Source organism: Hoplias malabaricus, chromosome X1 (assembly GCF_029633855.1).
Source record: "Hoplias malabaricus isolate fHopMal1 chromosome X1, fHopMal1.hap1, whole genome shotgun sequence".
NCBI classification, from domain to species: domain Eukaryota; kingdom Metazoa; phylum Chordata; class Actinopteri; order Characiformes; family Erythrinidae; genus Hoplias; species Hoplias malabaricus.
Window position 1 is genome coordinate 1,859,263 of NC_089818.1, and position 21,137 is coordinate 1,880,399.

General features: G+C 42.5%; 1 protein-coding gene across 3 annotated transcripts in view; it reads right to left on the bottom strand.

The window, feature by feature from the left end:
• Positions 1-309: 309 nt before the first annotated feature.
• esyt2a (extended synaptotagmin-like protein 2a) overlaps positions 310-21,137 on the bottom strand; it is a 28,834-nt gene continuing 8,006 nt past the window's right edge. For 2 of the 3 annotated variants that reach the window (XM_066651980.1, XM_066651979.1), the window contains 20 exons: positions 20,656-20,732; positions 20,257-20,329; positions 19,701-19,790; positions 15,766-15,821; positions 13,013-13,133; positions 12,579-12,755; positions 11,468-11,553; positions 11,172-11,220; positions 10,960-11,049; positions 10,669-10,764; positions 8,648-8,710; positions 7,151-7,225; positions 6,943-7,029; positions 5,442-5,591; positions 4,896-5,347; positions 4,378-4,476; positions 4,012-4,143; positions 3,674-3,779; positions 3,507-3,550; positions 310-3,423 (listed from right to left, as the gene is read on the bottom strand). In XM_066651980.1, coding sequence (XP_066508077.1) covers positions 3,384-3,423; positions 3,507-3,550; positions 3,674-3,779; positions 4,012-4,143; positions 4,378-4,476; positions 4,896-5,347; positions 5,442-5,591; positions 6,943-7,029; positions 7,151-7,225; positions 8,648-8,710; positions 10,669-10,764; positions 10,960-11,049; positions 11,172-11,220; positions 11,468-11,553; positions 12,579-12,755; positions 13,013-13,133; positions 15,766-15,821; positions 19,701-19,790; positions 20,257-20,329; positions 20,656-20,732 — 2,163 coding nt within the window. In that variant the 3' untranslated portion in view covers positions 310-3,383. The remainder of the gene's footprint in view (positions 3,424-3,506; positions 3,551-3,673; positions 3,780-4,011; positions 4,144-4,377; positions 4,477-4,895; positions 5,348-5,441; positions 5,592-6,942; positions 7,030-7,150; positions 7,226-8,647; positions 8,711-10,668; positions 10,765-10,959; positions 11,050-11,171; positions 11,221-11,467; positions 11,554-12,578; positions 12,756-13,012; positions 13,134-15,765; positions 15,822-19,700; positions 19,791-20,256; positions 20,330-20,655; positions 20,733-21,137) is intronic. The other variant, XM_066651981.1, reaches the window with a different exon arrangement.

Below are 21,137 nucleotides of genomic sequence, written 5' to 3' on the forward strand. Positions count from 1 at the left end.
CCCAGAGGAAACCCACACAGACACAGGGAGAACACACCACACTCCTCACAAACAGTCACCCGGAGGAAACCCACACAGACACAGAGAGAACACACCACACTCCTCACAGACAGTCACCCGGAGGAAACCCACACAGACACAGGGAGAACACACCACACTCCTCACAGACAGTCACCTGGAGCGGGACTCGAACCCACAACCTTCAGGACCCTGTGTGTATCCACTGTGAGGATAGCAGATCAGTTTGATCAAATTGTATATATGTCTTGTTAATAAATATAAATAAATTCTGAAAAATCACAAGAAGTTGTAAAGAAACAATCAACTCCGTACGTAGGCTTTATTTTGCTTTATTATTGAAAAGACAGTAGGGAAAATCTCTGTCTGTGTCTTTCTCTCTCTCTCTCTCACACACACACACACACACACTTTGATATATAAATTATACATAAAATTGATAAAGTGGTGGTAAATCAGATAAAGTATGACTGTTAAGCCAGAGAAATGCCCGACATGTCTCTCTTCTCCATGAACAGACTTGAAAACCCTCTTAAAACTGTCAGCCATCAGCAGTGTGTTCACCAACATTCACTGTAATCATTTCCGTGTGGAGTATTTAGAGGAGGTTCTCCGGTTCCAGTCAAGACCACTGTCCATTATTCTGACTTTGGGACTTCCTCTAGAACGAGAACACTTTTAGCGGACAATAACTCTGACATTAACCTTGTGTCTGAAACGGCTCCCTATTCACTATTCTCTACGCTATTCACTATATAGTGTGCTATAGGGAATTGAATGATTTCAGACCACACATTATGGGTAATATGCTACATGCTAATGTACATATGATGTACACTACTTTTTGCAGTGTACTGTGGGATTGTTTGAGCTGAATATTGTGCACCATGTTTTCAGAATCTACTACAAAACTGCGGATCCCAAAATAGTGCTCTATATAGTGAACAGGGCACAGTTGTGGATACAGCTTCTGTCTACATCTTCAGCACAGATTTATGGGGGAACTCCCCTATTCACTAATTCCCACATGACTCACTATACAGTGCACTATTATAGAGAACTGAAATCAGGAGGATAGTGAGCGATTTCAGACACTGATCTCATACTGTTTTTACCAAACAGAGCAGTGCATTATGGGTATCCGCTATCAGCTAGTGTATATGGGATCTGTTGCGGTGCATTGTGGGATTGTTTGAGTGCACTCAGATTTGTCCAATATGTTTTCAGACACTTCTACAAAATGGCGGAACCCCAAAATAGTGCAGTGTAATGAATAGAACAGTTTTGGACACAGAGCATGTGTTTACACCAAACGAAACACAAGGCACAGGCAATACACGCACACACTCTCTTCTGAAAGGCTGAATGTCAGGCTTCAGACAGACAAAAGAACACAGTCTATCTTAATTTATAGAATAATCAATATAGTAATAGTAATAATAATAATAATAATAATCAAAGCCCTTATTGGAAAAGGGGAAGTCAGAACGGAGGAGGTGAGGTGGACAGTGCAGAATTCAAAAATTAAGCAGAACCTGTTTATTCCCAAAGAGAAGATCAAGTTTTTGTTGTGTCTTGATCACAACATTTAATTAAGGCCTTTCTCGTGTGACTACAGTGTGGAATCTGTACATAAAGCAGATGTTAATATGAAAATGAGTGTATTTAATGGTAAATATGGAAATATTATTAATGATTTAGACAGATGTGAGTTACATGATACATCCTCACCACACACACACACATACATATATATATATATATAAAGTGCAAGCTGTCCTTAGTGTATGTACAGATTTGATTTAAGATGCAACACACACACACCCCCGTGCGTGCACACGTTTGTTTTTATTCAGTGTGGGGACTTTGCATTAACTTACATTACTTTCTTGGAGACATTTAACTTCCACCGGTACCAAGTTAGAATAAGACGACCCCTAGTGGGTTATACAGAATGGTAAAATATTTATTAATGACTATTAACTGGGAAGTAAACACCTTAAAAGTCATTAAAATCAGTTACAACACACAGACAGGAAGTACAACATTGACCTGTTTTTACCAGATACTGAGCACGCCCGTCTCTGCTGGTAAACCTCAGCTCTTTCCAGATACTCATCTTCCTTTGTGTTAGCCGTCAGTCAACATTAACCCTGTCAGCGTCATCACATATTAAATATATATTTTTAAAACCACTTTAGCAGTAATAATAAATGAACCAAACAGAACGTACTGAACAGAATCAGAATCCACGATAATGTGGTATACCTCAAAATATGAAACAACTCAATTCACTTTCTAAATTCTCAACATATTCTTGAGCTTGGCTTTTGTAGTAAGTTCTCTCTTACTTTCACTGCTAGAAAGGTCACTGTTGCCCTTTCTGTGTGTTACAAATGATTATTACATTTTCAAAGTCTTTACAACAGAATAAACCTTTATTAAACCATTAATAAACCTTTAAAAGTGTAATCTTATTTTATTAATTAAGGGTATCCCTTAATTATAACTACTATTAGCCTGACTAGGGCTGCATGATAATGGGTTAAATGCTGCAGTATATAAATATGCACCTGGGGGAGCTGTTTATTTATGGAGAAATACAGCACCATGCTCCACACTGTACTCCACGTGACATCACACACCCTAACTTTACTGTAACCTCGTCTAAACCCTGCCATTAATTTCACCTCAACACTTTTACACTTAACTTTAACCAAACCTCGCCTAAGGCTTAAGGCTTGTGCTCCCCACAAGGAAGACTCCAAAGTGTGAGAATGTAAACAGAATTTAGTCCCCACAACATGAATGAAACACGGTGTGCACCCACACACACGCATATGCACACACACACACACACACACACAGCTCTCTGTGATTTATATTCTACTGATTTATTTATTGTTAAAACCAACTTGACGACAGCGGAGATGTTTTCTTTTTGTTTTGCTTACACTTACATTCTTTAAAGGTTCACCATAAAAGCACAGAACACACTCCAGTCAACGTATTAGAAGTGTGTCTTGAGTGTGTTTTCTGGATCTGTTTATAAATATGAAGACATTCAGGTGTGTGTAAAGTCAGCTGTGTGCTGCAGTTGAGACAGATGCAGAAATCATAAGGAAAGCCTGGGGAGTATCTCTTTAAAATAGACTTTACAGAGAATCTCTCTCTCGCTCTCTCCTTTCAGCTCTCATACTCCACTCGTTTCTATTGCACAAATGAAAACAAGAGACCTCTCTCGCTCAGCAGGTCCTCGCAATAAAAATATCCTGATTAAAAAAATAATAGATATTGTTATATTTTATCATATGTACAATCTGTGTCCCAGAGCAGGGTTTACAGGCAAAGTGAGTGTTTTCTAATTAACTTGACTTCTTCAGCCCATCTTCACTCAGTTCGTACCTGAAACAACACACACACACACACACTTACAAACTGCAAGGCACACAACATCACATAAAAACCTAAGTAGAGGGCTGTCTTACCACTGGGTCAAGCCTTTTGAAAGGTCTTCAGAATTCACCAGCACCTAACAGACACACACACACACACACACACACACACACACACACACACACACACTTTTAATACATTTATTTAAAAAAAGCCATTCTCTCACTGTCTTTCGCTCCTTCTCTCACTTTTCCTTTACCTTTCCCAGAAGTCCTTTGTGTCTGGAGAGAAGTCCTCCCCCATTCTTCACCGCAACATCCAGAGTCCTTTTGTTTAACTCCACCTGAGAGACAGAGAACTCAAACCTGAACACACACACACACACAGAGAGAGAGAGAGAGAGAAAAACACATCACTCCGCATTGATGCAGAATTCTGTTTTATTTTAATAAACTTCAGAGCTTAATACTAAGAAACAAGTAAATGAAAGGAGGAAAAAAGAGGAGGGTAAAGGGGAGAAGAGAAAGGCAAAGAGCTGAAGAGAGAGGAGAGAAAATAAGAAAACGGAAGAAAAAAAGGAGGATCCACAACACTAACGTTTGGTCAAACGTGGGGTTGACGGTTTTCTTCACTGTGTGAGTTTTTCTGCGTCCCGATCGGCGCTTGTCCGGGAGCAAATATAAACGAACGTACGGGTCAGAACCGCTTTCAGTAAAGGCTATCAGACTCCTGCAGACAGACAGAAAAACACAGAGTTGGGTGGTTAGTATTTACAGAAGAGAGAGAGAGAGAAAGAGAGAGAGAGAGAGAGACACAGAGAGAGAGACACAGACACACACAGAGAGAGAGAGAGACAGAGACACAGAGAGAGACACAGAGAGAGAGAAAGCGAGGAAGTGTGAGAGAGAGAGAGAGAGAGCGAGGAAGTGTGTGAGAGAGAGAGACAGACAGACAGAGACTTACTGGCATCGGTGTACCACTACTACGAGTTTGTTTCGGTGGGAGCTGTGTCTGATCGTCAGCTCAATCTGCCCCAGATGGAAGTGACTAGGAGGCGACCCACTGTGGACACAGACAGTGGTAAATGAAGTGGTAAATGTTATTTTGAGGTCGTGAACAGCTGTGACCTCGTCGAGAGTTAATCTGTAGAACCGCTCTCTTCTGAATGTGTCTGAGACTGTAACTGGGGTTGCGCAGAGGTAGGGGCTGGTACACAGCTCTATACAGTGACTAGCTCTACTCCACCAATCACTGATGAGGAGGTGTGTTCAAACTTTGGACTGGTACTGTATATATACCAACAAATAAATATATCAGCCCCATAACCCTTCTGTATCTGTATATGACCACACTGTATCTGAGCTGAGTTTAGTGTGCTGTGTGCAGAGCTGTGTGTGTGTGTATAAGTGTCACTTCTGTATTCTCATTTTTAGTTTAGTGTAGTGTAGTGTGCGTGTGCGTGTGTGCGTGTGTGTGCTTACTTGTGGAGTTGCTGTATTCTGTTGTGCAGTTCCTGCGAGGCGCCAGGGTTGGAGATGTCCGAGGCAATGCTGGGTGTGGGCTCTTTGTGGAGGTTGAGGTTAGATCCGGAGATGGCGAGACTGGAGGAGCTTTTCCTGGTCTCCTTCAGATGAGCTGGAGATGCCTCGGACGCTGAGCTGGTGGAGAGGCGCTCCACCTTCCCCACCGGTTCAGGCACAGTACTGAGGGGTTCTGGAGCGGTTGGGGGCTGAGACGGCACCTTAGGAGCTACTCCTGAACTTGATGGGGTTGGGACGGCGCTGGAATTAGAGGTGTTTTTGGGAACTTTGACGTTAGAGGAGTTTTTGGGAGCGCTCTGATTGGAGGCTCCTGAAACGGTGCTGGAACTCTGATGACGGACCTGAACTGAAGATGGATGCTCCGATGCTGACAGTTTCTCCAAACTGAGAATCTGGAATACAGATAAATAAAGAACAATCCCAGTTCGATTTGCTCCCCACACGGTTCCGCCCTGAATGAGTTATGAGTGTGTGTTTGTGTTGTACCCTCATTGCCATCTTCATCTTCAGGGTGGCGCCGGGTCCTGCACTCTTTAGAGGAAACCTGTGACTCAGAATCATGTTCTCTGCATCCAGTAGCTGAGTCAGAGGCAGAGTCAAAGTCCCCAGACTACACTCATGCCTCTCATCCTTCACCTACAGACACAGGTAAGCACACACCACACCCACTATCATTAACATATTTATCATTTACCTCATCATTACCGTTGTCTACAGCTGGACGATACTGGCAAATATATATCACAATATATCTCTTCATTTCGGTCGATACGATATAATTCCGATATCGATGTGAACAATAAAAAAGCCACAGAAAAACTGCCAAGAACTGAACACTGAACTGAACTAAACATCACCCTCCAACAACAGCCTCTGGGATTAGTCAATATTAATATTTTTAAACTAAATTTCAAACTGAGCTGACGACAGCACCCTCTAATGACCGTCAGTCAGTTACAGATGCTGTAAATAATGTGTACTGAAATAATGAAAATGTGTTTAAAAATCTTATCATTGTTATTGAAACAGGGTGACACGGTGGTGTAGCCGGTAGTGTCGGAGTCACACAGCTCCAGGGACATGGTGGTTGTGGGCTCGATTCCCGCTCCAGGTGACTGTCTGTGAGGAGTGTGGTGTGTTCTCTCTGTGTCTGCGTGGGTTTCCTCCGGGTGACTGTCTGTGAGGAGTGTGGTGTGTTCTCTCTGTGTCTGCGTGGGTTTCCTCCGGGTGACTGTCTGTGAGGAGTGTGGTGTGTTCTCCCTGTGTCTGCGTGGGTTTCCTCCGGGTGACTGTCTGTGAGGATTCTGGTGTGTTCTCCCTGTGTCTGCGTGGGTTTCCTCCGGGTGACTGTCTGTGAGGAGTGTGGTGTGTTCTCCCCGTGTCTGCGTGGGTTTCCTCCGGGTGACTGTCTGTGAGGATTCTGGTGTGTTCTCTCTGTGTCTGCGTGGGTTTCCTCCGGGTGCTCTGGTTTCCTCCCACACTCCAAAAACACATGTTGGTAGGTGGATTGGAGACTCAAAAGTGCCGGAGGTGTGAGTGTGTGTCTGTGTTGCCCTGTGAAGGACTGTCGGACCCTCCAGTGTGTATTCCTGCCTTGCGCCCAGTGATTCTGGGTAGGCTCTGGACCCACCGCCGCCCTGAACTGGATAATCGGTTACAGATAATGGATGGATGTTATTGAAACACTTTATATTGCAAGATTCATACTGATAATGAATTAATGTCCAGCCCTAACATTAACAGGTAAACACACAAACGCATTTAAGCACATTGACCTGAATATGACTCCTGAATGACATACAATGACTAAACCTGAGGTTCCCAAAGTCCAAACTGTGAGGTGTGTGGGCAAAGCATACACACACAAAGAACGTCCAGTGTAACAGTGTTTTTTATTTTTTTTTTTTAAAGAAATTCCAGTGGAGTCTGGAAGTGTGTGTGTGTGTGTGTGTGTGTGTGTGTGTGTGTGTGTGTGTGTGTGATTTACCTCCACTTCCAGTTCCTGAGTCTTTGGGTTGTGTATGAAGAATGTGAAGGCCTCTTCCCAAACAGGTTCATTAGTTTTGTAGCGAGTCTGAAACAAACATAAAAAGAAGAACAACAGGGAGTTATTTCTTTCTCAGGAAATTAACACATTTCTTTCTCTAAACCCAACACTGTCAGAAGTCCTCACGCTGAGGAGGATAAACACTCACCTTGCTCTCGAAGGTCTTGTGTCCGACTCTGAACTGGACCAAGGGACTGGGCTCACTGCTCACCTTCTTTGCCGACTACAGAAAAACAGTGAGGTTACTGCAACTTACTGTTAAAGCTCTACATAGTTTCTGTTTCACTGAACAGCAGCATGTGACACATATGACACACTGAAATATAGTTGTGTATGAAACTGAGGGTGAAATATTTGATTGATTTCTAGAAACCAAGAAGAGGCCACACTGAGATAAAAACCCAAATCACAGTGGGATAGAACCCCAACTATTCTGGAAGAACCTGAGTCAAACAGGAATAAACACTTAAAATATGGAATCAAAAAGGGTCAAAAAGATTTTGATTTTGTAAAACAATACTCACAAATGTAAAATGTGACTTTGTAACTGCCTTTGAGCAACTACAGACACGTAAAACTAAAATCCACACATGTATTGGAATGCACAAATTTAACACAACAACAACAACGACAATAACTTAAAATCACAAATGTGTAAAAATGATCAGCATTTGTAAATGAAATGTGGTGAATGTGTGAAGCAGTACCTTCTCAAACGGCTTAAAATGTGCAAGAGCAGACCTTTTTAAAGGTTCCAAATGTGACAGTGGGAGTTTTTGAATGAGGTGGAAAAATCCACACATTCTCCTTCTCTGCTGCGTGTGTGAATCTCTTTTTGCAGATGAGGATTTAAGACCCTGTTTTGACGGACAATTAATGGACCAATAGGAAAGCAGAACACTGATTAGTTTCTGTCAACCATAGCGCATAGTCAACTTGTTCTTTCCAGTGAACGCTGCGTTTCTACACGTTTAGAGGGGAATCAGGAATACGTCATGAGTTGCGTTCACTGGAAAGAACCAAGGTTCCAAGAATCAGGAACAAAACGGGGTTTCAGAACCCGAGTTCATTGGGGGGGGGGGGGGAGTGCTATGGACGACAGCAACAAATCAGTGTTCTGATTGGTTAAACAAACCTCGCGATCTGATTGGTACAGCTAAAGCGTTCCTATTGGTCCCCCAAAACAGGGTCTTAAATCCTCAACTAAAAAGTATTGTTTTACAAACTCAAAATCTTTTTGACCCTTTTTTGACTCCATATTAAAACCATCATGAGATTAAAAACCAAACTGAAGCATGGTTGGAAAAATCTCCAGGATAAATCTGGCGATGTTATCGGGGGGACTTACATATAAAATATAGTGATTATTTCACTTATAGATGTCCTTGTCATATAAAAAATAACACAGATCAGTAAACAGGACGCAAGCAGAACAACGTGCCAGGTTAAATGCTGGAGGTTAGTTCTATGCAAGTCCTGCACCACACACACACACACACCCCATTCATACAGAACTGTTGTGTGGATGCATCAACACTGTATCCATTATTAATATCCATCACTACATCATCAGAGGCTACAGGAAATGGTCGACTGGAAAGTAAAACTTTCTGGACCTGTGTTTGTTGATGAACATGTCCATTACCTTCAGTGCTTTATTGATTGAGGACTCCTTCAGACCTGCATGGTTGAATTCTAATGGATTGCGCTTTTTCCCCGAGGAGGAAGAGGAAGAAGATGAGCCCGCGCACACACCCACACACCCACACACACAGCATTGGGGATTAGAAGAGAGCATGCATGGAGAGGTTAGAACCATGAAACCACAAAAATCAAAAACACACCCTCAACAAAACACAGGATGAGAAACAGGACAAAATCTCAAAAGCCCCAAACACGACAGAAAAGAGAACAGTCACAAGAAAAGTCAAATTTACATTGTTCTGTGTTAATGTTAACGTTAATGCAGCAGATTAGTGGGAGACGGACTCATTCTGGGTTGTATACATTTATCATGGATAATAAAGATATGTTAAAGTAACATTATGTATGACAGGGCTTTATTAGCCACGCTGAGAGGGAAATGAGGGTAGAGTCAAAGGGAGACAGAGAAAGCAGAAAAACAGGATCGAATGATTGAGAGATGGAGAGATGAAGAGAGAAAAGAAAAGACAATCCACTGGAGTCTTACTCACCTTTCACTTCAGTGGGAGGTTTACAGATAGTAAACAAATATAATCTGAACACAATTTATATTATCTACAATTTTATAAAACTCTTACTGTTTATACGAAAGAACACCATCTTCATAAACATCCAGCTCAAAGTGAAGCACGTGAAAATGAAATCTACTTCATACAACATGCAGTGAGACACAAACAGTCAGTCACACTGACAGCTCTACACAACAACCTGTGGTGGATTTAGGAACAGGTAACCAGGGCAACCGCTAAGGCCCAGTTGTGAAAATATATCAAACACAAGATAGCGATGGGCGAAACCATATTTCTCAAAATATTATCACATTATACGGTATTACTGTAGGGTGAGGCTGGGGATTGCACTGTTGGGCTGAAGGGTTTTCAGCTCTGTGCAGTTCAGCTCAGAACATCTCCACACTGGAATTCAGTGAGCTCCTGAGGGTGAACCATTCTTTTAAATGTTTGTAGAAGCAGTCTGCACGCCTAGGGGCCTGGTTTTTAGTCAGTGCCCATGAAAGTGACTGAGGAATATTAGTTTTAGGACATTTCTGGGATGCTTAGGAAAAAAGACATTCTGGAATCCTGGGGTGTGCACTCGTGGCATTGGGTGGTATCCAATGGGTGGGTTTGCACAGGGAATCACACAAGCTAGAACCGCCAGTGACAACTGACTACACAGCATCTCCACATGTGCACACACACACACACACACACACACACACCAGTTGAAGCAGTAGAGACTCCTGCCTTTATAAAGCCACTGCCTTCATTCAGAAACATGCAGTTACTACAAGATTAATGCCTTTAGTGCAAACATAAAATAAAGAACAGGCAGTTCAGTGACTCTGGGCTTTGGAAAACAACAGAACTGTGCAGAGACTCAGAACCATGCAGAAGTGAAGGAGGTGGGACATTCCGGCAGCTTCTGCTCAGAGTGAAATGGATACAGATGGATACAGATCCATCAGGACAGGGAAAGCATCGTCACACAGAGCAGAATCAAAGACAAACTCATAGAAAGTGGAGTAGAACACAGTCAGAGGAGGAAAAACTCACAAACAAAGTGGTGTAGAGAGAGGAGGTGTTTTCGCAGAACACCAACCCCGCAGTGCGCCGTTCCTTTAGACACCCAGCACCAAAGTCCCCCTCAAACACACTCTACACAGATGGAAAACACAGGGAAAGGGAGAGGGAGGAAAGAGAAGGACAGAGGGACGAAGGAAGGAGAGTACAGTGTTCAGGAAGAGAACGGTGGAAGGAAAGAGGCATGTGAACACTGCACCAAAAGCAGAAATGAGAACAGATTGGAGCAAGAGTTTCTATACGATCACTTTACAGTGGAACACGAGAACACTGCATCAAAGAAAACACCACTCAAGCTGTGTGTCATTCTGTAGCAGGGGATTATAATAAGACTTCCAGAGAGAGAGAGAGAGAGAGAGAGCAAGAGAGATATTGTACATACAGGCAAGTTCCTGGCAGAGTCGAGATGTATGATCAGCACGGCTGAGGAGAGTCCGTCATTTGCCTGCCCTTTATCTGCTCTAACACTATTCAACACCTGGAACACGAACACACACACAAACAGAGATTGTTGCCTTGATATATAAAGAAAAACAGTAGCATAAACACGTGTGGAAGAGAGAGAGAGAGAGAGAGAGAGAGACAGAGAGAGAGAGAGAGACAGAGAGAAGAGAGACACAGAGAGACAGATACAGAGAGAGACACACAGAAAGACAGAGAGAGAGAATAATACCTGGTCCAGTTTATCTGCTGTAGAGAGAAGTGAGAGCCACTCCAGCTTTAAGTGTAATTTTCCAGAGGCAACCTCTTCTAGAACAAACCACTGAACAATAAACACAAACACACACCTGTGAGGATTAATCTGAGCATGAAACACATTTTATTTCTGTTTTCTATTAGATTTTGAACCATTTTTGTGCATCTCTGAAAGTCACTGCTGTTTACCTCATCCACTTTCTGTTCCTTCTGCAACTCGGCGACGTCGATCACAAGCCTTGGGAACACAAACAAAAAGACTCTGTAAACCAACAACAGTCTTCACATTTTTATTTTTATTTTACAGATTTCCACCCTGCTCCCAAACTTTCGCTGAATCATTAGTCATTAGTCACGGCCAGTTCCACCGGTCCCTGAGTGAGGACAGGGTCAGTGTTTAGACCACAGAGGGGCCGAGAGGCCACAGAGTCATTTATATTTCAAATTAAATGTTGTTTTGTTTTTAATCACTTTTGAAACACTACCTGCCAAGGAAGTCATCTTCATCAGGATCTTCATCAAACAGCTCAATCTCCAGGTTCGGAGCATTGGCATTTTCACACACATACGCCTAAAACACACACACACACACACACACACACACACACACACACACACACACACACACACTTTTAGTGCTGTGAAAATGAATGTTAACCCGTACCAGATTTTAACACAAATTTGTTTTTTGCCACAACTTTCTCTCACTTTTACAGAGTCTCACATATTAATGGTTTTATTTAGCAATCATTTTTTAAAATTAAACTCAGCATCACTACAGTTGAGTTCAGAAGGCAGTTCACTGTTTCTATGTTTGTGCCGTAGATTAAATGTTCTCCATTAAAGCCTCTGTGTCTGAAGCTAAATCTCTCCCTGAAACAAAATGAGAAATTCTAATCCAAATAACATCAAAATTACACTGAGATATTAGAATAAAGTAAAAAGAATGGTTCTCTCTCTCTGTCTGTCTGTCTCTCTCTCTCTCTCTCTGTGTCTCTCTTTCTCTGTCTCTGTGTGTGTCTCTCTCTGTCTGTCTGTATGTCTCTCTCTCTTTGTGTCTGTCTGTCTCTCTCTCTTTGTGTCTGTCTGTATGTCTCTCTCTCTTTGTGTCTATCTGTGTGTGTCTCTCTCATATCAGGATCAATTTTGGAAAATCTTGTGATTAATTAGTAGATTTTTTTTAGTTCGTCGTTTTTTATTTAGTGGATTTTAGTAATGAAATGACACTGGGCTAATGACACCCCTATGTTGGGCGTGTGGCAGCGCAGTGGTAATTCATGCTGTTTCAAGCATAAAAGTACAACCTGGTTCTATATTTACGCTGGTCATTCGTACCATTGGCTACTATTCTTTCTAATTCATGCAATGCCTGTGCCTCATCAGCGCTCTGCCTGGTGGTGTCTGCTGTGAAACAGCGAGTGACACAGTAGTTCAAACGTGCCTCGCATGTCACTTTTTCTCGGCGTAACGTGGGGAAGCTCAGAGTGAGAGACAATAACTGCTGAGAATTATTTTCATGACGATGAATAACGTTTCTGAACAGAACCTAAAGAACAGATACAGACTGTTAGTTTCATCACACGAGAGGAAACACACCTCGTAAACTTCATTCCATCTGGGGTTCAGGTTGTCCTTGATGACTTTACTCTGGAAAAGCTGGTTCCCAATCTTAATGACGCCATATGGATCCGACTTCCCTTTGATCAGACCGCCCAAGAACTTATCCTTAGCCAAGAGGTCCTGAGCCTCCAGAAAGTGCACCCGCAAAACACCCTGCGAACACACACACACACATACACACAGAGATTTAAATATAGTGTGGAGCTAGAACACAGAGAATGTGAAATATAGATCTGAAGGAGTCAGGTTTGAGGAAAGACAGTCCTCCAGGGGGCAGCAGCACAAACGCCTGCCTGTGTTTTTCTAAAGGAAAAATGCAACTTATTCCAAGACTCTGAAAGGGTTTAATCTGAGATAAGATAAGGAAAGGTGAGGTGCAGTAAATTTCAGGGGTAAGAGACAACGATTACCTTCGGTATGGGGAAGCGCAGCTGTGCCATTTGTGCTTCTCCCAGCAGTGGGATGGTTATTTTATTCGGCAAAATCAAGTAACTGCCGATAATATCCTCGATTACTCCATCAAACAGGCCACTGAAAGAGAAAGAGAGAGAGAGAGAGAGAGACAGAAAGAGAGTGAGACAGAGCGAGAGTGAGCGCGAGAGAGAGAGAGAGAGAAAGAGACAGCGAGAGAGACAGACAGACAGAAAGAGAGTGAGACAGAGCGAGAGAGAGAGAGAGTGAGACAGAGCGAGAGAGAGAGAGAGGGAGAAAGAGAGAGAGAGAGAGAGAAAGAGAGAGACAGACAGACAGAAAGAGAGTGAGACAGAGCGAGAGCGAGAGAGAGAGAGAGAGAGAGAGAAAGAGAGAGCGAGAGAGAGAGAGACAGACAGACAGAAAGAGAGTGAGACAGAGCGAGAGCGAGCGAGAGAGAGAGAGAGGGAGAAAGAGAGAGAGAGAGACAGACAGACAGAAAGAGAGTGAGACAGAGCGAGAGCGAGCGAGAGAGGGAGAGACAGAGAGAGAGACAGAGAATAAGGATAAATTGTTCTAAATAACAATAAAGATAATTAAAAATAATATGAACTTCTAGAAACCTGTCAGAACATAAAATGCATCAAGACTGAACCAAACCATGTTTAAATGTGTTGGGGGTGGGGCTTCAGCACAGATTCATACACCACAACACATCACCACCTGATGCACATGTGTTAACCCCAATGTACACAAACTCTTTTCAAAATTACTATTCACAGCTTTCTGTATTTACTACATTCACATATTGTGTGTGAGCAGTGTTGTGTGTGTGTATGCATGTTGTAGTTCTCAAACACGGCCACCAGAAGGAGGGAGTGAGCTACAGTATAAGAAGGGTGTTGTCCTGCTGTGCTTGAGTTGTAAAGAAGGCAAGCTTAGAGCTTAATCCACAACATACACCACCCTTTACACAGAGAGAGAGAGAGAGAGAGAGAGAGAGAGAGAGAAACTGGTGAGCCGCTGGTTAGCCTTTAAAGGCAATGATCACAATTATAAATTTAATTCAGTAAACATTTTTTACATTTCTTTCCTCACCATATGCTTTCTCTCAGTTTGTCTGAGTACTGCAAAAGGGTTCAGGTGTTTATACACAGACCTGGCTTGGTAAATGGGGAAAAAAAATCTCGGTCTGAAATCTCGGTCTGAACTGGCCCAGACGATCTCTTTCTCTCAGCCTCTGGAGGCGTGTGGAGAGTGGGGGGACCTCAAGAGGTTGAAAAGCATGAAAAGAGATGAGGATGCGTCTCTACTTATGCTCCACAGGAGGGAAACACGTACTTATACATTACATAAGACAGAACTGACTCTGAACTGGGGAGACCAGTAAACACACACTGAAATAAAATATAAACTTAGACCATAAAAGTTAAACTTCAGCCATGAACAAGGTGCAGTCGCTACTTTCTCTAACACACAGTTCCACCTTAAAACATGGAGCTTCTGAACAAACAGAGACAGAGATGGCAGTGTGGTTTGCTGTGAGAGCTGTAGCTCTCCTGAATCATCTATGTTGCCTTGAAGGACCTTTTATGGGTAAGAGAGAGACTACACAGACACACACACACCCAGGTTCTGGATGACGTTCTTTTTAGAAATCTGCAACTAGTGACCTGTCCCTCTACATCTGATAAAGCGGACAAGGCATCGCTCACGCTCACACACACTCTAACAATCTGTAACACTGCCAGAAAATTTGGTGAATGATGCAAATCTCTGATGAGGAAACAGGGACTCTCCGAGTGAAAGAGTAAAGAGAATGAGTGAGAGAGAGGGAGCGTGTGTAACCAGTGTTGCTCAGAGACAGCATTTACACTGGGGAGAGAGAGTGTGTGTGTGTGTGTGTGTACAGGGCCAGTAAAAAAAACAAACAAAAAAAAAAAAAACAGTGTGTGTACTCACACTCTTGCACAAAATGTCCACAGTTTCTCACACTGAGGTAATACAGAGCAGACCCTGAAACCCCACTGTGTCCAGCTCCAGACCCAAGGAACTGTTCCACTGCTGTTCTCAAATGAACACTTTCAGGAGTCAGACAGTGTGAGCTTCACAGCAGAGCTAGGACTGGGTAACATTTATTTTATTTACTGAAGATGCCATAGCCACCACCTAACTACATCGTAGCATGTACCTGGGATATGACCGAGTCTAGAAAGACAGGACTCACTGAGATGAAGTGTCATTTAATGAAAGTGTCCTAGGCAAAAAAAGAGCAACACCACAATCCACTCTTACACAGACATCTGAGTAAACACTCGGCATGCCGTAGCAACGACCTGCCACAGGCCTAGCAACCACCTGGAACACCAGACCAACCATGTGGGATATATCAGGCTTTCTCACCCTCTGAGGTGCTGTCAAAAATATCCTGGAGTTGCTGACAATAACAGTAACCACTTGCCGAGTTTGAAACTTAACATCAGAATGTTTTGAGAAAATGAAAAAGTCAAAATATTCCTTTCATTTTCAAACATTAGAATCAATCATTAAAGCAGTCCGAGTCTGACACTGACAGCAGGTCTGTGGTCATAAACACAAACAACCCACTGTTCTCCATATGCTCACTATGTTTCCTGTTCAGCTGCAGGGCCTCGTTACTGACATACGGCACACAGGAGCGAGCATCTCTTTATGAACCAAACCAAACAAACACAAACAGTGAAATGAAAACAGTTTTTAATGTCTGACTCACTTCAGTCCAGGGATGTCCAGCATGTTGGTCAGACCCGTCCAGTTAATGTCCAACATCTAAAAAACCCACAAAAACACCGATAAATACACACAAATACACACAGACTTTAACACACACACAAATACAGGGCTCTGTGCTTCTTGCTCTCCTCTTTTCACATAGAAATGAAGTGTTGGTTCATTCATCACGAGACATTTCCTGGTTCAAGTGAATTACAGTCAAAATACACAGTAAATACAGAGTGTGTTCGTCATGTCTTTGCTGTTCCAGAGGTTTTTGTAAAATACTGATCTGTAAAACACTAAAGCCACGATGGACTCTGCTTCCTCTCCAGAGTCTGTGTGTGTGTGGATAATCAATACAGACTGATCAATACAGATAAAGCCCAGAGTAATCGATAATGAGGTTTACTGACACCAGCTTCAGACCAAATCCCAAAATCAGCACTTCCTTAACCTTGTGTTCCAGCTTGGGTTCCATTGTTTATCTAGAAAGGTAGTGACATTTAAATACCTTTAATCATTCACTTACGTTTAGGAACTGCACCATATGGGGGCGCTAATGAATCAGCATTTCACATCAAAAGACACACAGTCGCTGAATGTTGCTCACATTGAGAAATGTAATCAGGTTTTATAACCAGTGAAAGCCCAACTATTAAGTTTCACTAGTTCGTGGGGAACCAGCATCAGCTCCAGCATCAGCTCCAGTGCTGTGTTGCTGGGAAAAGGATATATGTTAGAAAGCCCATATTGGGGCAGGTTGGGCCCTGGCTGCGGCTCCTGACAGCGTATGATCAGTTATTTTTTCTTCAAAAGACTACAAACGTGAAGCACTGTACAGAGATGACATGTGAAACTCAAATGCACCTTTTACTCGCCTAGAAAAACGTCATCAAAGTGCACACTTCAAGGAAGGGGTTTAGGGCCTAGGGGAAGAAGTAGGATGGGGGGAGGTCTGCATGCAGCAAAATCTAGAAATCCCGGCTGGACACATTTATTTAGGTCCCAAAAAAGAGGACTTGTCCGGCTAAAAGAGGACGTATGATGACCTGAGTGTGTGTCCTTGTTTTCGGAGAACTCTAAACTACAGTTCTGTTCCTAGGCTCTGTTTCTCTCTCTCCCTGTGTGTGTGTGTGTGTGTGTGTGTGTGTGTGTGTGTGTGTGTATCTGCCCTTTATCACTTGTTATTATAACATTAGAATTGGACTCAATAACAGAACATGTTCTACCTGGACTCTCTCTGAGAGCTGGACACCTTTCACAGAACAACAAAGGCCTAAAGGCCTCTAATTTTGAACAAAGCTTGTCACAGAGTAGAGCTCTCATTAAGACTCCCAGGAACGGTGTTTACTTGAGGAAAAAGGGTAGAATATGTGCCCTTTAGGATGTGAATATTTGTGCTGTGAAGATTGCTGTGAGACGATTTATTGAATGAAGCCAGGTCATGTTTAATCAGGGACCTGAGGAAAAGCATGGAGCTTTGGAGAGAGCAGTAAAGTGAAATAATGGAACTTTTTAGAAACACACACACACCCTTTAGACTGCGGCAAAACAAGCAGACCATTGTGTGTGTGTGTGTGAGAGAGAGTGTAATTCCAGAATTTCTGAAGTCAGAGTATACAGAACAGGTCACACATAAACAAACTACCACTAGTGCCACATCTTATCACTATGTTACAGAGCAATTATCCACCCTGCCCTTAGGACAGAGACACACACACACACACATACACACACACACACACAGAGAAACATCACAGAAGAAGGTCTTCACCAAACATGGACATGCTGATGCCGGCCAAGCCGTTTCCGTAGAGAGGGGAGAGGATGTTATTATGGGATGTTATTACGGCACAAATAAGATTAAACACTGCTGTTCATCAGATGAGATACACACTTCTGAAAACAGATCCAGCACGAAGCTAAACTCCCAGAAAGTTCTGACCCCAGTGGACAGTGAAGCGTTATAAACCCTGTGAAGTCCTCCAGCTGTAGACTCGCTTGATCGAGTTGTGATTAAAGCTGTTATTATTGAGTTCCAGTTCCACCCAGTTTCAGCTTTCCTCGCCCCTACAAACCAGATCCTGCTCAACAGGTAAAAACCAAGCCTCCAGGAGCCTGACAGGTGTGACAGAGTTAAAACTGCAGAACTGTGTTGCCCCCAACACAGGCCCCTGTCTCTGCACTCGTCTTGACACAGAGTTTCCCCAAATACGTGGAACCTCTGACTCTGGAGCGGCACCTCAGACTCTCCCCAGCTCCACCGTTAAACTAAACTCAAACAGAACCTTTTACAGAGTGCCACCGAAGCCTGAATTGATGATTGTAACTGTAAAGAATGTGTCTGCAGGTAGGTGGGTGTGTGTGTGTGTGTGTGTGTGTGTGTGTGTGTGAGTGAGAGAGAGATGGAGAAAGAACATTGTTCCTCGTTCTTACTGCCCTAATAATTCACACAAAATCACACCTAGGATTCATCTCAGACTCACGCTGGAACAATCCAGAAATATTCACCTCAACCTCACAAGCCCCAACAGGTCCAGTCACGTTCAGACCGCATTTCTCATTATTTCTCAAATATTTCTCAGAATCAGGTCAAGATAACTTTCTTCTACTTGTTTCTCACATTCAGATCCTAAGGGGGTCAACAGGGAGCTATTGTCCATGTAGGATTTCCTGCTTCCTTCCCAATATCAAATAAAATAAAACAAAATAAAAATAATAAAAACACAACAGACTGTAAATGGATAAAAAAAACAGTGTCTGGGTCCGGTGCTAGGCTTTCTCTCTCTCTGCTCACAGCAGAGAAACACCATCTGGAGGTTTTTAGACAACGGAGAGACTCCAAACGCTGAAAAGCACCAACCGAGATGAGGATGTTGCTCTTTTCCTGCTCCATAGGGGGGTCACACTGACTTATTTTTGCTGTTACAGTTACATTACTTAAAGTGGAACTGACTCTAAATTCAGGAGAGCGCTAACTGCATGAAAGTAAACGCAGAGGGAATGTGCTACAAAACTAAACAGCTCAAGCTTCTGAACGTAAACAAACCACAATCATAGATGTTCCCTTTAAAGGAACACTACGTAATATTTTTACCTGGTTTCAGTACAGTGCTGTAAAAATGAATGTAAGCTTTGAGAGGACGTGCCCTATTAAGGAAGAAATTAACACTGAATATTTAGCGTGTAGCATAAATGAGCCTTTAGGGACCCTGTTTGATGGAATGCAGCTGATCAGATTTTTCCTGTACGTCGACTGCTGTAATGAAAGCACCGAGCCAGTTCTTCACAGACATTGCATAACTCTGTATTTATCTGCCGCAGAGACATTTCACCTTGGCCTGGTTTTTCTGGAAGGTTTAGCAGGTCAGGGTTCTGGAGGAGTTTGATTCTGAAGATAGGGCTTTTCAACAGAGGAATGACTGAAGACAGGTAAAGGTGGTTCCTCAGAAATGTCTACGTGCAGATTAATTATTCCCAGTGAGCACTGTCCACATTTATTAAATAGAACAGGTAAATAATCGCCCCCAAACTGCAGCTACAGTGATGCCACCTTAAAACCGAGAGTCCTGGTGGTAATCAATGCCAATAAAGAGGTGTGTTTCCAACTAGACCTAACCCTCGTTACACATTTCCAAATAAATGAAGATCAGAGGAAAAATACAGTACATTTCAGCAGGGGTTTGGGGACTAGTTTAAGGTGGAATTTAAATTAAGGTGGAATTTGTATATTCTCTAAAGTTGTGAAAGGAGTCGTGTGAGATGTAACTCAGTAACTGATCAGAATCAGGAGTGTGTTTTGGGGAATTTTATCTTGAGAATAGCTACATGATTTGAAATGCAAAGAATGTGAAACCACCTTCTAAAATATGCCATTACAGAGACAGAGAGGCTGATATATTGTGTGTGTGTGTGAGAGATAAAGAGACTTACAGGTTTTTTGAGGAAGAACACAGACAGCGCTCCAATCAAAGGCATGTCTCCAAGTAAAGGCTCCATGATGACCCTCAGAACGCCCTGCAGCTAAAACAAACCATATCACTGTTACATTTACATACTTCCCCGAGATATCACACCGCTGTCTCTGAGGCCTCCACTGTACTGTTAACTTCTGATTAAAACACATTACTACAATCATAGGGCTCCAAATAAAGTCTGATTTTCTGATGTTTATGATGTTATTACAGTCATGAAACAATCCGGGTTTTGGGTGTGGTTTTATTTCATGCCGAGCCTTTGTTCAGAGAGCAGCCTTTAGTTCACTTTATACAACTTCAACTCCGAGCACTTCACTGTTCAAACACTCTGATCAATACTAGGACTAGGACACACACACACACACACACACACACACCATTTTGCAGAGTCATTCAGTTAATGATAAGTGTGCACTCTTATGAAACATTAAAAGCAAACAGAAGCAATGAGTGCGCTACTGCAGTAACAACACACACACACACACACACAGAGACACACACACGATTTTTACCTGGATGCTCTTGATGCCGGCTTTGCAGTAGTATTTCTTAATTTCCACACCGATTTCTGTGTTACCAATAAAACTACACAACACACAAAGACAATAATATTCACATCTGAGAACTGGAATTTAACATTCCACAATTAGGACAAAGCATTATAGAAGTGCAGGAACAATAATGAGAGCCAAATGAGTGAAGTTTTATCAGTTTTCAGTTCTTTAAAATGGTACTAACACACATTAGATTCTTTCATAATTCACTCAATGCCCAGCTTTAAGTTCAGTTTCACTCCACAGGTCTGACGTTGCAGCTGTAAACCAGTCAGAGGCAGTGCCTTGAGGAACTTTAAATTATTTAGAAAAAAGAAACAAAATCAGACAAAAAAAAAAAAACTCTCTGAATGTTACCTGATCTGTACATCCATAATAATCTGCCGTTTATCCACATTCTCTGTGTACACCTTCACTCCATTCACTCTCAGAGGCTGGAGAGAGAGAGATAGAGATAGAGATAGAGAGAGATAGATAGAGAAAGAGAGATAGAGAGAGAGAGACAGAGATAGAGAGAGAGACAGAGAGACAGAGAGACAGATAGAGACAGAGATAGAGAGACAGAGAGAGAGAGACAGAGAGAGACACTAATTTATTTTTGTAATTCCCTAAAGAAACAGAAGGTATTGCCGAAAGTGTGGAGACATCCCTCTCTACTGTGTGAAGTTTTATTATTTTAGCTGCACACATTGTGGAGAACATGTATGTCTGGGATCTAGAACTAACCATTCAACATCAGTGCCTGCCCTCACTAAGGTTTATGTGGCTGAATGCCATGAAATCCTCACAGCAATGCTCCAGAATTTAGCATAAATCCTTCCCAGAGGAGTAAACTATTG